The sequence below is a fragment of the Taudactylus pleione genome, unplaced genomic scaffold (genome assembly GCF_031769625.1).
Source record: "Taudactylus pleione unplaced genomic scaffold, aTauple2 ptg000207l, whole genome shotgun sequence".
In the NCBI taxonomy this organism is placed as follows: Eukaryota; Metazoa; Chordata; class Amphibia; order Anura; family Myobatrachidae; genus Taudactylus; species Taudactylus pleione.
The window spans coordinates 2,614,082-2,636,138 of record NW_028284609.1 but is presented as its reverse complement, the minus strand read 5'-3'; the positions used below and the strand labels follow the sequence as shown (position 1 = coordinate 2,636,138).

Sequence of the window (22,057 nt, the reverse complement as noted above, 5' to 3'; positions counted from 1 at the left end):
TAATTTAGAAGTCATGATCATTTATTTTTATAGAACAAGACCTTTTTTATAAAGTTGTTTTGCATGATCTACATATTTATATATAATCTCAGAATAAAATGTAACCATATTTTTTTAAATTCCTTGTATTCTATAGCGTAAAATGTGAAATGGGGTTGAAAATGTACAAGACCTGAAGTAACATATAATTATATTCTGCACTAACGTCTTGGTGATTCAATAGTAACATGTTTATTTGAAATGGTGTAATCCTTTTAGAAACTGCAATCTAGAGACACATCTGTTATTTTCCTTACAAAGCAGAACCAGAATAAAAGAACATTGCGCTCAAGAACTCAAGCCTTATTGATATGTTAAGGAAAACACAGCCTTGAATGCGACTACTGGAATTAAATGTTTAATTATGTTGAAAATATATATTTTTTTACTGCTTGGATTAACCCATTTTATGTTTATATAATTTAGCTTGGATATTGTTTACTATCCTTCTTACCGACAGAAAATAAATGCTGTTCATTTCAGGTGTAAAAGAAACTTGTGTGGGTTGGGAGGCATACATTTATTTAACAGAGAGTGCAAAAATAAAATAATGAAATAATAATAATAAATAAACAAGTATAGACTTTTTTTGCCATAAACCTATGGCAAATCATAAAATCCTGCAAGTCAGAAAGTGATAGGTGCATAGTATTGTGTAGGACCCCCTATAGAGATGTTGACCCATGCCATCTGGATGGCTTCCCACAGCTCCCTGATATTTGTAGGTGCAGGATCTTGGGTGCGAATGGACCTCTCCACTATGTCCCTTAACTTGTTGATTGGGCTCATGTTGGTACGAACTCGGTGAGCACACCATTCGTCGAAACCATACCATACTCACAGTTTATTGGAGTTATGCAGGCCATAGATCTATGGCCAAATTCCCCATTCTGCCATAGTCGTTCAGTGATCAAAAATGCAGAGGGAACATCGATGGTCCATCTGGAAATTCAACATGTTAAAAATCTCCAGCTCGCCGATTTTGACCATTTTTGGGTCGAAATCATGGAATCGAGATTGTCCAACATGTTTGATTTTTCTTATCTCCCGACCATGACATCAGCAGAACAGGGAAGTGATCTGATTCTAGCTAGATGTATGGGCCCCATTGGAAGTATTTGTATTGATTCTGCTACGGCTGAATTACATATCGATGATATGATTAAGAAATTTCTTGTTAGAGATTATAAATATGACATTCTGGTTGAAACTAAAAAGATAGTTTTGTCACTATCACGTGAAGGGGTTGGGTACGGCATCCCAGCATTCAGAATCCTAGTGGTCAGAATGCCAACAGCGGGATCCTGACAGTAAAAATGCTGGCAAATTTTGGTAAGTGTTTTAAGGCTAACCCTTACCATAATCCCAACCGTAACCCACACCTCCCTCAACCTAACCCTAACCCTCCTGCCCCACAGCCTAACTCTAACCTTCCCCTCCCACAGCTTTATCTCTGATGACAATGTGAAACATTTAACTGCCTGCCTATATTTATTGGAAAGACCTGCTTGCAGCCCTTGGTTGTGGTGTATGTGGTCTACTGTCCAGGTCAGGACATCCAGGAAGGCAAAGAGCCATATTGCTGAGTCAGTGGGTAATCGTGAGTGCCATCCATCTAGTTCTGTGTATATATATATTTTACTGGTTATAGAAAGTCCAAAATAAGGATACTTGTTATATTTATCCATTATAAGGGACCCACAGTATATGAAATATCCATAACATGGATGTTATACTGAGCCAATGGTAATACAAGTTGTATTTACAAAATAGAATTTAATAATGCTAATCATGCCAAAGCTTGGTGGTTTGTTATAGGATCCAGGAAGGTGTTAGGTAAGTTCCTATCTAACTTCTTTCATTTTGTGACATGTGCAGACATTGTCACCTACTAGTTATACATTTCTATGGAAGGTTAATAGTTTTCTGATTCCCTTTGACCTGTACATATCTATCTATTTACATTAGTGGTATAAACTAGCTGCTTCTTAGGGTTTAGTTGTAAATTGTAACACTGAATAATGTAATACATGTTTTATATTGGTCTGCATTTCAAAAGCATCAACTTTGCATTTCAAAAGCTAGGAATTGCATCACTAGAGATTCAGTCCTAAAAACGACCATTGAAGCTGAATCGGGACAACGCCAGGGAAAGTAGAGCACTGTATTTTTGGCCATTAATATATTTCTCACAAATGCTACTAGAATGCCTTTTACTAAATCCATTGCTGCCATTAGTATTAGAGAGGTGGGAATAGTCTGATAAGAAAGGTGCCTAAACCTAACCCCCACTCTCCGCACTCTAAACCTAACCCTCCCAGGGGGGTGCCTAAACCTAATGTCCCCCCAGGAGTGCCTAACCCTAACCCGCCCTTCCCCTAGCCTGACCCTAACCCTATGTCCCCTGGGAGCCCCTAAACCTAACCCTCCCTCCCATGGCTGTCCGCTCGCGATGCCCGGCTTACCTTAATTCGGATATCAGCAGATTGATAATGATAGGCGTCGGGATTTCGATGAGTATCATTAGTCCCTTGCTGGGATTTCCAAGTCGGGAAGCCGGCGGTTGGCATTTCGACCGCTGGCTTCTTGACTACCTCCCGTTGATACTGGTACAGCCATGCAACCTGACAGTCAGCCCACAAAGCATCCTTTGCCTCATTTGTGGAGCCATGTCTTGTATACAGAACATTAAATGTTAGAGGCTGTCAATTGTGCTTGTGGAAAATACACATGGCAGCCGCAGAATGCACTAAGTACAGATTATAAGCAAAATAAAGAAAAACCTGTAATAGATTTACAACATTAATTTGATATTAAACAATGTACCATAAAGGGTTAAATGGAAATATCAAATACCATTTCCATTTTTGAAGAGCCTCCACAATGGAAAATAAGATAAAATAATTATTGTGAGGGGAAGTACCTGAGGGTTCAAAAGACTTTAGAACACAATAAAGACTAAAGCCAGTAGGAAAATCTATCTTACTGAGTGATTATGTAGCCTGGATCTTTTATTGTCTCTGTTTGTGAACTAGAGCTGTCACCGTAAGACTAAGCATGCTGTTGAAATAAAAATGGCCTACAGAAAAACAAATGGAATGTGCGTTAAAAAGATATTTAGAAGATGACAAAACATAATGAAGAATTACTTGGTGAGATGTGACATTTTTTGTGGCACAAACATATTTGGAAATGACAATCTGTGCTTCAGAAAGCTCATTACTTATTTGCAGTCGATCTGTGAGGTGTTCAAGCAGCAGAGGTGTGTTATCATTTCTAAGTGCTATCGGATGTAAGTGCAGTCTAAAGCAATTTAGTAGCTCAAAGCAAGGAACAAGGAAAGCAAAGTATACAGCTATATTCTGTTGATTGGAGTTTTTGCTAAGGGTCAAGCGGTTAGACTTGTGATCTGATATTAACATAAATTTCATCTGTTTTTTTTGTGTGCAGCTGTAACTGAGTCACATTACTCTTCTGTGTGTATATATGGAATCATTTTTTTATGTTTTCTACCTTTTGGCAGTGCTGAAATATCTTTGTTAGTCCCAATATTCAAATTAGTATGTCTTCCATTCTTGCTAATGCTCCCTAGTACCGTATATATCCTATTCAATGTATATACTGTACCTGTTTGAGAGTGAACAAATTATTCACTATGAGTAGCCCTTCTGAAAGCTGAGATTCTGGATATAATGAGCACCTAGCAATACTGTGATCCATAGACATACAAGCATTAGTTGGGGTTGTGAAGCTGGGTAACAGTAATAAAGGAGATGAGTGAAAAGTCTAATGGGATGCTAGTGTTGTCTTTATATACAACAATAAAATAAGCCAAATTGGCAATTACTAGAGCAGAATACTAACTCTGGCATGTACAGGAATAACTGCAATAGAAGTTGGACCTTTGATGGGTGCAGTGGGCTCAATTATTAGGAGGACAAATAGAATAAACTGTCACTGAATAACTTTCCTGGGTGCTGAGGTTTGGCATATTGCAGATCAGATAGAGAGATTGTTTTGGGTGCTCTGACTTATAATAAGGCAATATAGCTATATCCCAAGTGGAAGTACATTTATGACTGCACAACATTGCTAAAACCCCTGGCCCATATGGTATCATTCCACTTGTGCTGAAAAATCTATGTGCGAGTGAACCTGACATCAGAGTTTGGTATAATATTAGCACAGCCAATGCACAGCCAATGCAATATGTTGGTGAATGACGCCATTCGCCGACATATCGGAGGTACACACTGGCCAATGTGCACCAGATATATTGGCCGATCAATTGATCGTCAATGTATCTGTCAGTGTGTACTCACCATTAGGTAAAGTTTCTAGTTCCTGATAACAATTGTGCTACATCTACCTTAAATTAGCACAATTGGGGAAATCTGAATTGATTAATGAATTAGCCTTAGTAGTAGACAATAGCACTCAAAGTCAGGCAGCTGCTGCAAGAGCTAATAAATTGTGGAAAGCATAAAATAGGGAACAACTGTGTGAGAAATAAATGCCATTTTCCATTATATAAATTACATCCATTATACATCTATGTATAAGAAAGGCATATGGGTGGGAACTTGAAAGGGTTTACTTAATCATTTTAATAAATGGAAATAAGGGGTTAAATTATAATCAAAGACTTTACAAACACAGATTGGAAAAAGACACCTTAGGGGTTACCTATTTAATGTCTACAGATGTACAGTATTCAAGTGAAAAAAGTATTTGCTGATAATCTTTTTACACCCAGAATTTTATCTGTGATAAGGGGGCATTCATTGACACTGAAGGAATGACACATTCACTATCAACCCAGAAAAGGGTTTGTTTGACTGTTAGGGTAAGCAGACAGATTCAAAAATGGTTTGAGTGCCTCTTTTCAATAGTTAAACAAATTACCGTAAGCAGCTGGGGTGATAGTGCAAGGGAATGAATTATATTGCCAAATATGGAAATAGGAAGGATTTTCTTCTTTGTGCAGTTATATTGGCCTTTCTCAGGATCAACTCATTTAGAAATTAGATGAATTTGTGAATGTTATGTTTATTGTTAACGGCATGCAAATCCAAAAATATTATCCATAAATGAAATAAAAAAGACAAGTCTGAGAAAAACAACCATTTTACGCTATTTTTCTATTTAACATCATTTCAAAAACAGTATAAATAAAAAAAAAAATTAAAGGCAAGCTTTTCCTTACATTATCTGTAGCAGATTTCATTGTATTTTGTGCATCTGCCTGAATATAGCCAGCATCCACTTACAAATTGGATAGAATGATAATTGGCAGTCATTTGTGCAGAAACATAAGAGGACAGATTGAGATTAAAAGGCACTTGCACAACTTGCACTGGCAGATGGGATGTGATTTCATTGTATATTCTAAGATGCTGAAAGAGCTCATCCAATCAGATGGTGAGCTCTGGGGCATTGCTTGGTTAGAAAATTGCCATTTAATTAACTTAACTTTACAATGTATACACTATCTAATATTATTAATAAACTACCTGTCAAACATACTGGAACTAATATGTTTGCTTTGAATTTTTATTTTGTTATTACCCAGCTGTAAAACACAATGTTTAACATATATAACGTAAAAGGAGATTTGTTATCAATACATAATGTTATGATATGATACTGGTTTACTGTATGTTTTCTATTTAGGTACAATGTATTTATTTGCTCTTTTTGCCAAGCACACATAAATATATCTTAGAATCTGTAAATTATTAGATGTTCTGTTCAAACTGGAATATATTGTCTAAGATACAAATATGTCTGATAGGGTTAGGCATCGGCGGGTTAGGCACCATCAAAGGAGGGTTACGGGGGGGAGGGGTAGGGTTACTATACTTACCTGCCACTCTCGGGATCTCTCATCATCAGGGTTTCAGCGCCGGTATTTCACCCAGTGGCTGTTCAGCCACCGGGATATCATATCCAACCCCGTGAAACATGTATATACTGCAAGACTATGTGAATCAATTATTTTGCGATGTAGTCATGATGCCGATGATCACAATCCCAGATCTCGATGGTAAGCAGTGGTGGCTCCAGGGGTGGGGTCAATTGCCAGTGAGTCCCAGCCATCTATGTTTGGCAGCGTTTGAAATGGCAGTTGGTGTGGCTCCCCTATTTGAATTTTGGACTGCGCTGCAGCCCCACATATGGAGCCGCCCCTGATGGTAAGTATTAGGGTTAGGCATTAAGGGAAGGGTTAGGGTTAGGCTGCAGGAGAGGAGGGTTAGGGTTAGGCTCCGGGACAGGTTTGTTAGGGTTAGGCTGCAGGAGGGCTAGGTTGGGGTTAGGCTGCGGGAGGGGTGGGTTAGGGAGAGGGTTAGTGTAAGGGTTAAAAAACTTACCAAAATCTGTCAGATTTTGACCATCAGGATGCAATTGTCAGTATTCTGACCATCAGGATCCTGTACCCAACCTATTATTTGGACATATTCAGTATAATGAACACAATTGTCTGCTTCCCTATACAGTAGTGGCCGATGCATGTCCCTATACTGTACTCTGCATGGTAAATACAGGTCTTTATGTTTCATAGAAATATCAGAAGTCCAATAATGTTAACACAAATGATAGTTTAAAAGATGTATATCAAATACTTTTAAAATAAATACTAAATTCACAAATGAATTCATAATCTAATTAAGGTCCCTTGCTAGACTATCAGTCAGGAACGCTCAAAAGATTTATTCAGGACTTAAATTATGGCTATGCATCTTTTCCATACAAAAAGGCATAGGTGAATTAAATTTATGTATACACTATTCAGGAGGCCAATTTCAATCTATACCTTTCTTTAGCTTTTCATATTCTATATTGAGTATAAAGTCCTACTAATCCCATGTGGGTTTTAGGTGTATTATTTAGCAATACAAACTGGTGACATTACTATACAGTGCTTACAGTTCATTCATTCCTTATTGTTCCACTAATGTATTTATTAATAAATCTTGGCAAAGCCGCTGCTTATAAAAAAGTATACAATTGATGTCAACAGTAATGTATATAGCCAAGGTAATCAATGTTATTGAGCATTTTGCCCAATACCTTTGATCAATATGCTGTTGTCACAGACATTTCCTTATCCTGCGTACATCTAGAGATACAGCCTTTGATTCCTATTATGTTTATTGTTACAGCAGCAATATCTGGCCATGATGTTTATTGACCTACATTCACTCAATCAAATAGAAATAAACCACTGGTTTAAACTTCATCATAAATGTTTTATGTGCAGTAAAATATAAAGCATACAAAATCTGAATTATTGCATGTTCAAAAAAAACCAATCAATTATTTTGCCTTTATGTAATCATTTGTGCAGTATAGGAACAATTGTGGTTATCTGATTCTTCTGCCGTGATATCTTGTGCAATTAGTCTTCATCTACTATGCTTTTATTGTATGTGTACATAGAATTTATTAGCTTAAAAAAAACAATTTAATGTATATCCACACAATAATTGGTCCTGGTACACACATGACATTGTCTTTTTTCTATATGCATATACTATCACACAGTAGAATTCAGTATTATTTGATGTTATTTTGTGCTAAAATCTAAAACAGCTTAAAGTGCAATCACCAAAGTAAACTAGAAACCACCATAACATAATAAAAAAGGTGGTTAAAAAGAAAATTATGTTAAATAACATAGAAACAGATGTGCATATTTTAAAGTTTTTAAGTACAAAGATACTTGGTGAATACCTTAAAAGTGAACTGCTCATTGAATACAGGGTTAAGGGTTTTTCTGTGGACCTTCGTTTCAAATTTCTTCTTTTTATCAGGCAGCAAAAATAGCTTCACATACGGATCAGATGTACCTCCCATATCTAAAGCGGGAAGCTCAGCGGCTTGAATAATCCCTACCATCAGCTAAAAACAGAACAAAAGAAAGATGTGATTCAACTGTCAAATGTAACAATACATGTCATATTTTTGCACCTCCCCTACAGATTTTAAATACCATGCCAAGATTATATATGATATGCTGAAATCCTAAACACTGTCATCATTTTTCATTCTGCAATGAACTAGTGATAGGAATATTTCATACAATAGTGTCCTGTTTGAAAAAAAACACCTATTTATTAAAAAGTAGAGCAATCATAATTGCTTATTTATACACAAACATGTAGTGTACATTTCACACTTGAGCATGAACATCATAGTAAAGAAGGTAATAATTTCATCTCTGGACACATACTGTAACCCAAAATACATAATGAACTGAATTTCTGGTGATCTTAAATGCTTTTAACATTTGATAGATTATCCTGGCTGCATACTTACATTGCCAAATCTATTATATAATGTTCTACTTGGCATGCACATGCAATGGACCAATGGAAGATGCACACCCCTGCTGGCAGCTCTCTCCAACTGCCATTAATCAGGAAGGACTCAGAAAGAAGTAGGAAAGTTCAATGAAGTCGCGCTGCACCTGATACCAAGCCTACACCCTGCTTTTTGGGCATCTATTGCCATGGCTGTTATCTTCACTTCTGCCCACTGAGAAGGTTTCTAAAACTGTGCTTTTGCACAGCATATATAGCATGAAACAACCTCACAACAGTAACTGCCATTTCCAACACCTGGACACACACCTGTTGCCATGGCCACCAGGGGAGAGAGAGAGTAATGGAGCATACACACGGTCGGATTTGTCAGATAAGTCAGATAAGTCAGATATCTCAGATTTTCCTTCAGATATGAATGATTGAATGATTTTTTAAATCGTTATCACTCAGATTTGAAGAAAAATCTGACCGTGTGTATGCTCCATAAGATGGAGGGGGGGGGGGGAGGAAGAAAGTGAAGGGAAAAGTAAATGGTAGAGATACAGGGGAAAAAGTGGGAGAATACAAGCTGCTTCTAATGATGTGTTGTAGTCCTTTATGTATATACAGTATATTGTAATATTATAGCGGAAGGAATTCCTGCTGCATATATGTTTTCACATAATGCCAGCAATTGTTTCCAACCACCTATCAGGGCCGGTGCTACCATTAGGCAACCTTAGGCAGCCACCTAGGGGCGCCGACCACTGGTGGGCGCCACTGAGTCCACAAAAACATAATAAATGGCATAATTCATGGCTGAGTGGCATATCATGAATTTGGGGCACAGCTGTGTGGCATATTATGTATTTGCAGCAGTGTTATGAGGTACATTATGACTTTGAGACTGCTGTGTGTAATTTTCTATATAGTATATTATAAATTTGCGGCAGTGTTATGAGGTACATTATGATTTTGGTGCACTGCTGTGTGTAATATTCTTTATAGTATGTTATGAATTTGGGATACTGCTGTGTGGCATGTTATATAACTGGGGAGACTGATGCGTGGCATATTATGAATTGGAGGGGCAGTTGGTTTAATGTTGCCTAGGGCGCCCAGAAACCTTGCACCGTCCCTGCCACCTATAAAAAGATTGCTGCAGCTCTTTCATCGTTCCCTTGGTCATCTGTATGACTGTGGCTCATCTCTGCTATTTATTTCTACATGATCCCTTTACCTGGTCAGAAACCTGGATTCAGTGTCCAAGGTTATGCCCCATTCTGCTGTACAGTGTCACCTTTTCTGTTAGGGCTGTAAAGATATCAAAGCACATCTAACAGAGCCGGTACTGTCCAGGACAGAGAAGAGAGGAGGAGAGACAAGCAATGGAGAGAGAAAAGAGAAAGGCAGACAAAATAGAGGAGGACTAAGAAAAAAAAATGGGAGAGAAAGAGAGAGAGAGACAGAGAGAGGTACAAGTGAAAGAAGGTGGAATGAGAGACGAGGTGGATAGAGAGAGATATTGTATGGCGAAAAAGATGAGGAAAAATGGAGAGAGAAAAACAAGGAGATAATGGGAGACACATAGAAAGGGCAAGATGCATGCAGATGAGGGAAAGAGGGGAAGACAGGTGGGAATGAGGGAGAAGAGAGATAAAGCAAGGTGGGTAAAACAGCAAGGGACCAGGTTAATGACAGGTCTGTAATACTAGTCCTATATACTAGTTTACATATAAATGTCTATTGCGCTGGCTCCTTACTGTTCCTTACTAGATTTACTAGTGTTAATCCTACAGTTGGTCAGGATATAACCAATGGAAGGTCCATTCTAAATATAGCAGTTTGACCCATATTAGTCCTATCCTATTTAATATTACATACAGCAGCAGACCTATATTCAAGTACAACTCTTATTTTCTTTGATATTTTCGACTCACATTATCTATTTTATAGGTGAAGTCACTCTGGCAGTGTACCTTGGACCTCATTCAGAGGTGCTCGCTCTGAATCAGGACGGCTGCTTTTTTTTTATGCCTGGCCTCCTGGCCGCTCGCTAAGTTGTGGGTGACCACCCACAGCTTTTGCGAGCAGCCAGGTGATGGTCAAAATTATCACGACCATCGGGCTTGCGACGAGACCCTTGTGGTAGGGTCTCGTCTGCCACAAGCCCCAGTGAGCTTCCTGCTTCTCCGTTTGTCAAGCCACCCTCCCTCCCCGCCTACAAAAAGGGGTGAGCTGTCGATCAACATCGACAGCCCCATTTGTGGTGAGCCCCGGAGCGAGTGAATTTCTCACTCGCTAGAGGGGTTGCGCACGCGCGCAGCATGTTCACAGTGACCCACCATCGACCCGCTTGCGAGCGGGTCTAAATGAGGTCCCTAGTTACTAAGGGTAAGTAGTTCTCTACATGATTTTTTTCTTTATTTAGTTTCAACATATTAAATCTCAGGAGCAAAGTTATACAGTATCTAATCACAAATGTTGCATATTGTTAGACTAAATGCTTTCTTAAAGCCACAATACCTATAACCCTATTTCACTCTTCAACAGGTTTAGGAAAACAGACAATAGTAATAACATAATTAATCAAATACATATTTTAAAGGTACATAAATACAAAATTCATAATAGTATCATATGCTTATTACATTTATAAAACAGATGGTAATGATGGTAATGTTATTTGATAATATAAATCAACATAGAAAAGTGCAAATACCCCCAAAGAGCATGGCATAAAAAAAATGGTTACCGTAAAATTATAATGTCAAACCTGCATTTCAAAAGAAGATTATATTGTGTAATACTGTATTTTATTCATATTCTATTCTTATTCCAGAGATAGACTCAAACAACACTTATAACTTTACATGAAAGACAGAGAAATGAGTCTATGATTTTTAGCCACTGGAGTGGAAAAATAATTCACTTCCTCTTCTGAAATGTTTGCTTGAAATAAGCTATCATGCTCCTACAGAGTTCTTTGGTCATGCCTCCCTTTGAAGCCCAGTGCAACACATGGTGCTATGTGAATGACAATTAGGCTTTCAACATCCTGAATCACTGAATACCTGCACATCCCTACAGAATTGTATAATATTGTATATATTTTTGTGTTTTTTGCTTTAATGGTCTGTAATATAGTTTAATAGTATCAGTCTAGCATTACTGCCCACAACTAAACATGGACTTGTATATGACATGTCTGACATCAAAATGAGTTCAATTTAGTGGATTTTGCATTAAATATAAAGACAAGGGTCCTATGCCTACTGCTGTGTGTTTTGTATATATTAATACTAATATACTTGTCTTTAGATGCAGAAAAGGTGTGGGAGAGAATAGCCAGGCTGTTTATGCATTTTTCAATCCCTCTGTGATGGTTAAAAGCCTGTAATCACTCTCGTTCCTCATCCATAATTGCACTAGGCAGGGCTGTCTTTTTGCAATTTATATTAGGATAAATACCAACATTATGGTAGCATGAGTTAGCCTTTGAGACTATACTGTAGTTTCGCGCAATATACAGAACATATGCTGATAACCATCACACAACCATACACATCTCTTTGCCAACTTGAGTAATGAAATGTATAAGTTTAGTGAATTATCCTATTTAAAAAAAGAAATCTGGTAAGACCGAAGTGTTGTACCTCAGTCTATCTTGGCAATCCAGAAATTTGCTGAGATCCAATTTAAAATTTAAGTAGTCACCTAATAAACTGAAAGGTTTTCAGTCAATATGTACATTGCTCTGAGTCACCCTCAGTGAAAGACACCAAATGTTAACCTGAACTAGGAGTCCAAAGGTCTAGTGGACATGTACATCAACTTCCATGCCTCTAATGTAATCTATTTACATCCTTTTATTTACACATATGGCTGATGAAAAAGATCTTCATAAGTTTGGTGGGAGCATGAATTGGAGAAACCCTGGACATGAAGAAATGGGCCAAGATTAGGAATAATGTTTGTAGGCGCTATATGTTTCACAATTAAAGAAAATTCACTGAGAATATTCCTTAGATGGTACCTGGCTCTGATTAAATATCTGGCTATGATTCCTAGCTCCTCAGTTTGTGTGAAAGAGAGTACACAGGGCCTGATTCACTATGGATCGTTATTGTGAACACAGCTGCGATTACGCACTCAGTTCTGCAGTAAAAATATGCTAATGTCTGCAATCGCAAAGCCAGGATAGAGACGCCCACTACCGCTATCTCACATCTGTAAGGCCTTGCAGACCTGCATATACATCGGTACCATTGAGTAACATTGGCCCCTCATGCACAATTACAGCAGCCCTGACCTGTCTCAGAAATTACAATACTCGTCGCACGCAGTGAGTGCACAAGATGTGTATGCTGTCACAGTGGCTAATTTATGCACGCCCAAGTAACGGTGTTCAAATGGACAGGCACGCCTGCATTTCTCCGACCACTCCCACGTCACAACCTCCAAACTCTGACGTCCCGTCACTCACTCTGCCATGGCCTTCTCTCTGCGTGCGGGATCGCAAAGCGATCGCAATGCTAACTCATGCACGCGCACTACGACACATACGCATGCGCAGTACGCACCGTCGGCCGATCTGATGTGCAGTTGCAATTGCGATCCATGCTCAATCAGGCCCACTGTATCCTAAAGTTAGATTTAAGTGAAGAGCAATCTGCTACTTTAGCAGTATTAGTAATGTCTCAATTCTGGAACTCCCACTCATACTTTCTACTTCCTCATCCCAATCCCAAGAAAAGACTTGTGGTAATAGATAAAATATCAAGTACATTAAGTAAAGCATTTGCTAGTAAACTGCTCATGTTGGATCATGCATAGGGGAGTTATTTATCAATAACAAATACTGCTCGATTTCACACTCTGATAACCTCTGGACATTAACATAAACCACTAACATACGTTATTTTTTTAATTATGTATATTATTAATCATATTATCCAATCAATTAGAAAATATGATTTAAATGAAGTACAGTATACATTCAAGATATCTATCTAGCAGCTGCACAGTTTGGGGAAATGAAAGGTACATTTTCTTGACAGGCATCTCATTCTCCTTCTGCAGTGACTGACAAGGGTCATACAGTATTTTAAACTCTTAAAACACCAGCTGGATATGTCCCCTCCAGCTCCTTGATCTATAAAGTCATTGGCATAGGAGAAGGCCAACTGGTAAAGGATGTAGTGTGTTTATGGGGAAAGTACTTGTAAAATTCATCAATAGTATTAATTATACTATTTAAATTGAAACAACACACATTTATAGGGACATGTGCAATTTACATAATCAGCTGACAAGACTGCAACCTGCAATGAGCTACTGTATATTCTAATTCACCTAATGTGTTTGTTGGAGTTAATTGTAGTTCTTAGTTTTCCATGTGAATTTGACAACTTGGCCTTGGGATGTCAAAGCGAAATAGGGAATGGACTATCTGCCATTGTATAGATGTCATATTCTGCCTCTAAATATGAGAGGGCCAATAACCAACGTGATGACACTGAAATACCCAGGCTCTTTTTGTAGGATTGCAGATACAATAATAATCCTTTTATATATGTTCATATTTTTGTATATTTTCACAAAGTGTATCCTTATCTGTAATATCATTGCACTTTATCTTCTATCTGGAAAGTTCCAGGTCACTAAAATTATTTCAATATATTACTGCCACAAGCTGGTGTATTTGCAATATAGCTCTTAAATACAGTACAATTGTTCTGCACACACTTTACACAGTGGGGGAGTTCAATGACTTTTCATTTGACTTTGTAGCAACAAGAGCCTGAACAACTGTTTTCTTTCAATAAAGTTCACAAGTTTGTTTTCATCTGCAGCAAAAGTGAAATGCGTTTGTAAGGACCAATTTCTTCCACTTATTATGCTTTGGCAGGATTTAGCTGTTAAAGGTTTCTACGGTCCCCCATTGATTTAATGATATTCTCTGAGTATTGAGTGGTCAGTCACAATTGAAGGGAACTGAAGAATTGTGCTCCTGCATTGGCAGAAAACATTAAGATGAGGTTTCTTTGATCTGCAGGTTTCTGGATTCACTATATATGTAACGTACTCACTTTAAATCAAAATTAGAGATTGCTTCTTTCTCTATTTCAGATACCGTCATAAATATATGGCAAAACAAACACAGGTATGAAGACAGACTTCTGTCAATATCTCTATAAATGTCTCTATATATCCTGAAACACTGTATTGATATAATTATTGTATAATAATTTTATATTATTGCAACACACATGGAATTTATTAAATAAATGGTCTCTACATAGCAGCATTTATTTTCATATAATATTCTTCATCAGTAGTTATTATTACTGTATTTTTAATATTCACATTTGCACGTTTTATTAGCAGTGGAAAATGCTGTACATTGTTAAATAGTTTAATGGCTAGTCTAGTAAGGATTCAGAAAGCGCTAAAAGTAATAATTCTATGTGTTTACAAAATAAATATATATGTATACTGGATCTGTAGGTATAAATACAGTAAAATCGATACACATAAAATGCAAGCTTAATCAAGATGCTTATAGCCCCTTTGTGTTAATCTCTTGTGATACTCCTCCCATACCTGTCCCTACCTTACCATACCGATGGCCCGGTAAGTCTGAATAGCCGGCGTTTCTCCTTCTATTCCTTGCACTGCTTGCGGCAAACGCTGAGACCGGAGTGACAGCTCCTGGACATTGGTTCTCAGGTGGCTTGCTTAGCGCCCGGCTGTTCTCACACAATGCCGCTGCATGAGCTTCTTTGCTCTGTACCCCAACTGACACCGAGGAGTCTCCACGGGAGAATTAGATGTTATAAATCACTTAGATTGCATGTGTGTAAAAACACCGTCCTCACCAACGCGTTTCATTACAGCATGTAACTTTTTCTAATTCTCCTGTGGAGACTCCCGGGTGCCATTCCGGTCTCAGCATCCGTGGAAAGCAGTGCAAGGAGTAGAGGGAGGTATGCCAGTAATTCAGACTTACCACGCCATCGGTACGTTAAGGTAGGGACAGGTAGTTCCACGTTTGTCTGCCGTCACATGGGAGAAGAATCCCCAGAGATTAACACAACGGGGCTATACTCATCTTGATTAAGCTTGCATTTTATGTGTGTCGATTTTACTTTATGTATCCCTACAGATCCAGTATACATATATATTTATTTTGTAAACACATAGAATTATTACTTTTAGTGCTTTCTGAATCATTACTATATCCCAAACTATTTGTTTAAGAAAGCTGCTTCCAGAATCAGAAGCGCTCGATTATATTTATTTTAATGAATAGTCTAACCTGATTATTTTGGAAATCATAGTCCAATGAGTACTGAAGTTTCCCAAGCTTCTCTTCTTCTTTAGGTTGCTCCTTGTTTTCTCCATCAGTTAAGCCAGTCTCTGCGTCATCATCATCATCATCATCATCATCATCCTTTAAGGCCTGAGAAAACAATACATGACATGCTTAAGTTTTATGTTTGGCAGCACATTAAAATAATGGAGAGTGGTTTATAGCGGAATGTCATGACAATTGCTGGTAAACAAAGAAAATTAGTTTTAGAAAGAAAATGGGCAGATAAATATATTTTCGGCAAACTACATTGAGTGAATTATGTTTACATATTTAAATGTTTTTTTCATTAAAACTCATAAACATGCTCATAGCAATATAACAAAAACAAGTAGCAGATAAAAAAACAGCAAGTCAGTTCCGCATGCAGTATATCAAGGCTCATTTGGAAAATATAACTGCCCGATTTTTGTGTCTCAGACAAAATTGTATATACAAACATGTCAAAAGTGCTATCCACAGTTACATATGCTATTATAGAATACAACATGCTACCATTGAATGGATGCTCAAGAAATTAAGTTTTATCTAGGCTAATTAATACATTTCATATTTTTCATGTAAAGGCAGGCTGATCTAAATTAATTACAAAATGATGGTATTTTGTAAATAATTCAAACTTTGTTTGTAAGTAATTAAGTAGTAGCTTTACAATTTCATTAACAGGAGATTTAGTTTTGCATTTTCAACTAGTAATGGAGAGCTTATGTGTTCTTGCTGCATTATAATAACATTTAGAAATATTATATTACCACTTTATTGTAGGTCAACGTAATATTCTGTGTTTGTGTTTTCCCTAATTTAACTATGTAATATTTAACATTTACTGGAATACAGCAACTAATACAAATGTAATTCAATTTATACAACAGATGGACCAAGCAGTGTTTTTTTTCTGTAGCAGGATTATAATAGGTTAAAATACATTCCACCTTAAGATATGGCCTTTCAAATTTGCATCTCACCTCCTATCCCTCCCTGCTTGGGCACATCCTATTTAGAGAGCTCTGTCTGCCACCACTTAATGTTAACAACTGAATGAGATATTAAAGTCATCGTGGGGAATTCAATTATTGTGATATGTGGTCTTAATGTACTACTGAGCACATTACCGCTTAATATGGCACCCCAACATCGTAGATGTTCCTGCACACATCTATGGGGGAAAAGGTTTTAATGTTTCTGGTAGTGAAAAATGGTAGGAAACCGATAGGAAATCTGGCACTTTGAAACCATTGGCACTTATTGGATTGCCCCCATAGCATTGATAGTTCTGTAAAAGTGTAATGACCTTAGAGTACCATACGCTGCTCTATGACATTCTCTGATCTTTCCTATTATGAAAAGGGCCTCGTTGTCAATTTTGTAAATTATTCAAAAAGTTGTAATTAAACCAGTGCTCTTGGCCAATGGTGTTGTGAATATAAATATGTAGCACTATATCAACCATTGTTTGAAACAGAGCTTATTATCTAGTTCATAGATTGTTTGATTTAGGAAGAACATTTCTGCATGATAATTTTGCAGGAATACACAACATAATTTGGCTCCAAAACTGGAGATATCTGCCAAGAAGCCATTCAGCAAATGAAACAACTAAAAAAAAGTTCATGATAAATGTTAAATAAGGGATTTATTTGGCAGAATTCTATCTAGCTGTTGCCAGTATGCTAAATGCTTTTTTATCACTGTGTTTTAGTCTGTGGCAAAGCAGGGGTTTGATGCTATAGAATGTTCAATCATACAGAAGGTATTTGGCCACCAGTGAAGCCATTACTGGGATGTAAACAAACTTTGTTTTCTGTCTTCCTGAAGACAGATGATATTTCAAAGACCTCTCTGAAGTGTTACAACAAAAAAGAAATGAACAAAAATACATAGTGGCAGGATTCTACCACAGACCATTGTATTTGCATGCTAATTAGATTCTGAAATTCAATATTTTCACTTTATCATCTGTTTGTGATATTCTGAGAATATCAGCTACAAGTATGCTACATTAACAAACTGAAAGGGTTCTAGTTGTATGATCATTGTCCCCCAAAATACACACAGGCTTTAATATTTGACTATGAATATACAGTTCATCCGGAAAGTATTCACAACGCTTCACTTTTTCCACATTTTGTTATGTTACAGCCTTATCCCAAAATGGAATAAATTCATTTTTGTCCTCAAAATTCTACACACAATACCCCATAATGTCAACATTTAAAAAGTTTTTTTGAGGTTTTTGCAAATTTAATAAAGAAATACTAAGAAATCACATGAACATAAGTATTCACAGCCATTGCTCAATACTTTGTTGATGCACCTTTGGCAGCAATTACAGCCTCAAGTCTTTTTGAATATGATGCCACAAGCTTGGCACACCTATCTTTGGGCAGTTTTGCCCATTCCTCTTTGCAGTACCTCTCAATTTCTATCAGGTTGGATGGGAAGCATCGGTGCACAGCCATTTTCAGATCTCCCCAGAGATGTTCAATCGGATTCAAGTCTGGGCTCTGGCTGGGCCACTCAAGGACATTCACAGAGTTGTGCTGAAGCCACTCCTTTGATATCTTGGCTGTGTGCTTAGGGTCATTGTCCTGCTGAAAAATGAACTGTGGCCCCAGTCTGAGGTCAAGAGCACTCTGGAGCAGGTTTTCATCCAGGATGTCTCTGTACATTGCTGCATTCATCTTTGCCTCTATCCTGACTAGTCTCCTAGTTCCTGCCACTGAAAAACATCACCACAGCATGATGCTGCCACCACCATGCGTCACTGTAGGGATGGTGTTGGCCTAGTGATGAGCGATGCCTGGTTTCCTCCAAACAAAACACCTGGCATAGACCCCAAAGAGTAAAATATTTTGTTTCTCATAGTCAGAGTCCTTCAGGTGCATTTTGGCAAACTCCAGGCGGGCTGCCATGTGCTTTTTACTAAGGAGTGGCTTCCGTCTGGCCACTCTACCATACAGGCCTGATTGGTGGATTGCTGCAGAGATGGTTGTCCTTCTGGAAGGTTTTCCTCTCTCCACATAGGAATGCTGTAGCTCTGACAGTGACCATCGGGTTCTTGGTCACCTCCCTGACTAGGGCCCTTCTCCCACGATCACTCAGTTTAGAAGGCCGGCCAACTCTAGGAAGAGTCCTGGTGGTTCTGCGCTTCTTCCATTTATGGATGATGGAGGCCACTGTGCTCATTGGGACCTTTAAAGCAGCAGATATTTTTCTATCTTTCCCCAGATTTGTGCCTTGAGACAATCCTGTCTCGGAGGTCTACAGACAATTCCTTGGATTTCATGCTTGGTTTGTGCTCTGACATGCACTGTCAAGTGTGGAACCTTATATAGAGAGGTGTATGCCTTTCAAAATCATGTCCAAACAACTGATTTTACCAACAGGTAGATTCTACTTAAACTGTAGGAACATCTCAAGGATGATAGGTGGAAACAGGATGCACCTGAGCTCAATTTTGAGCTTCATGGCAAAGGCTGTGAATACTTATATACATGTGATTTCTTAGTTTTTTTTTTTAATTACATTTGCAAAATCTCATAAAAACTTTTTACACATTGTCATTATGGGGTATTGAGTGTAGAATTTTGAGGACAAAAGTGAATTTATTCCATTTTGGAATAAGGCTGTAACATAACAAAATGTGAAAAAAGTGAAGCGCTGTGAATACTTTCCAGATGCACTGTAGTTGCTTTAAATAAGCACTGTAGTTTGATTTACTATTGTAATTATCCGGTCTGATATCATAAGAGGGGAACATGGATCATGTTGGAAGGCCATTGTGTATGAACATGATCTTATATGGTTAATATCAGTGACAGCTCCAGAGATAGGGCTGCAGCACAGTCCAAAGTTCAAATAGAGGAGCCACACTAACTGTCAGTGGGTCTCGGGCAGCAATGTTTGGCAGCATTTGGAGTGGCAGTTGGTGTGGCTCCCCTATTTGAATTGTGGACTGCGCTGCAGCCCTACCTTTAGAGCTTCCACTGGTTAATATAATGTAGAACAGATACAAACTCCATTATTTTTATAAAAATATTATACATCTAACAATAAACGTATTGCATGTGCTACCACTGTTACAAACCCTTCTACTGCTGTAAATAGAATAAACTTATTTGACTTAATTTAAATATTAAATATTAGTGAGAAACAGAACTTAAGCTGCATGATTGATCTGTAATTTTTGTTTAATAAATGTTGATTATTTGCAGCAATTACACAATTTAAGCCTTCGAATACAATTTTGTTTTTATTTGTGGGGATAACTTTATTTACGTTTGAATGAAATCAATTTAGTTCAGCCTCTTGATGTATTAAGCAGTGTTAAGCAGTGGATTAATCTCAATTGAGAAGCCCCAGCTGTCAAGATAACTAATCATAAAATGTTTTCACTGTCTATAGTTTATCCAAATAGGAAAAATAAAACCTACCGCAAGTGACAATCCAGAACAGTCATGAGATACAACACAGAGAGGGAGGACACAGAAGGAAGAAATCAAATTAAGACAGCCACGCATAACCATTAGTAAAAACCGTGGAAAAATGACCATTAGATATGCATTTTATGAACTGTTCATCTTATTTACAAGAAACATTGCAATGAAGATCAATACTGTTATGCTGGAATACTTTTATATGTCTTCTAAAAAAATTAGTGTTGTTTCACCTGCACATTTATATTTATATAGCTATTTTACATTGGATATTTATTATATATTATCGAAGTCTGTTGATATCCATCTAAAAGAAAATTAAAAAAGTCTAAATATTTGAGTTGTGTTTCACAGATTTTGCATATATCTGGCTACCATAAACATACACAGGTGAGTGCCCCCATCTGCTTTCTGGAGGATCATCTGCGCAGGAGCCTTGCAATGTAACTTGGAGAATTGTTGTCTCTGATTGAACTGTATATCATCAGAAGCAAAACTAGCACTTAGAACATACCTACAGTGACATTTATACTACCCTCCTAATGCTGGGCATACACTATACAATTATCGGGCTGATCCGTCTGATATCCCCATTAATTGCACTGTGTGTGTGGCTGACCGATGCTAAAATATGGAACGTTCGTGCATGCTGGATCGTCCAGCATGCCCGTCCAAGGTAATATTTGTAAGTTAAATGCCGACTGCATCGGTCAGTGTATACCAAAGCAGGGGCCAACCAACAGACATTTCCCCTGTTCCTTCACAGGGAAGGAACAGGGAAATCACTCATCCCTAGGGGTGGAGTGCAGATATTGGGGCCAATACACTGTGCAATATCTCAGTGTATGTCCATTATATTAGCTGGGTGTCAGGGTGCCAGATAAAATATCTGCCTGCCAGTGTATGCCCAGCATAATTAATAAAATCCTTTAAAATTATCATCCAAAGTGCTGGTTGTTAGAGTCTCTTGTATGGCTTAAATTAGTGACAAGAGTACAGAGACTGTGGGTCTTTATTTAATGTCTATGTTTATATACTTATGGGTAAATTTACTAAGATGGGAGTTCTAGTTAAGAAGTGATGTTTCACATAGCAACCAATCAGATTCTACTTCTCATTTATCTAGCACCTTCTAGAAGATAATACTTGGAATCTGATTGGTTGTTATGAGCAACTTCACTTCTTAATAGAACTCCCATCTTAGTAAATTTACCCCAGAATCTTTTAGATATGATTTTTGTGTGCATGCACTTTCGTGTGTAAAATGTCTGTATAAGGTGTAAAAACCATTTGTGTATTGAAAAGTTACAGTGACCACATGCTGACTAAATGTTTGTAAAACAGTTTAATATCCAGCACATCAATTGTCTGTTTTGGGAAGTATATTATAGTATAATATTTTTGCGGTACACCACATTATTTGGCTCCAAAACTCCAGATCTGCAAAGAAACTATTCCTGTTTCCTATGCTACATTATAGTGTTGTATTTTAAAAATACATACAAATGTGTCATTATAAAATATGCTGCTCTTCATACTCTGCTTTAGATTCTACTGGTATAGAAACAGATTAAAAAAAGCTAGAGCTAAATTTACAGAATATTCTGATAGACGATGACAGCAATAACAGTCAGCTTGGTATGAAAATACAGTTAAATGAATTATAGTTATAAATCTAGAGAGGCTATATACAGTGTTATATTTTGTAATTTGATACAACAAGTTGGATGTGTGAATTTAATTTCATACACAGCAGTCGACAGCACCAGTTTGACAGGAGGATGACACTGGGCCTGATTCAATTGAATGATCTGCAACCGATGCTGCATTTTTGTGCGCAGATGCTTGGATTTGCTAAGCTGCAGGTGGGCGTCTCAATACAAATCCCGATGGCTGCCATA

At 37.6% G+C, this 22,057-nt stretch overlaps 1 protein-coding gene across 5 annotated transcripts in view; it reads right to left on the bottom strand.

Moving 5' to 3' along the window:
• Positions 1 to 22,057, bottom strand: part of SYT1 (synaptotagmin 1) — a 783,192-nt gene that overhangs the window by 170,409 nt on the left and 590,726 nt on the right. For 4 of the 5 annotated variants that reach the window (XM_088478101.1, XM_088478102.1, XM_088478104.1 and 1 more), the window contains 2 exons: positions 15,667 to 15,810; positions 7,774 to 7,941 (listed from right to left, as the gene is read on the bottom strand). In XM_088478101.1, coding sequence (XP_088334227.1) covers positions 7,774 to 7,941; positions 15,667 to 15,810 — 312 coding nt within the window. The remainder of the gene's footprint in view (positions 1 to 7,773; positions 7,942 to 15,666; positions 15,811 to 22,057) is intronic. The other variant, XM_088478105.1, reaches the window with a different exon arrangement.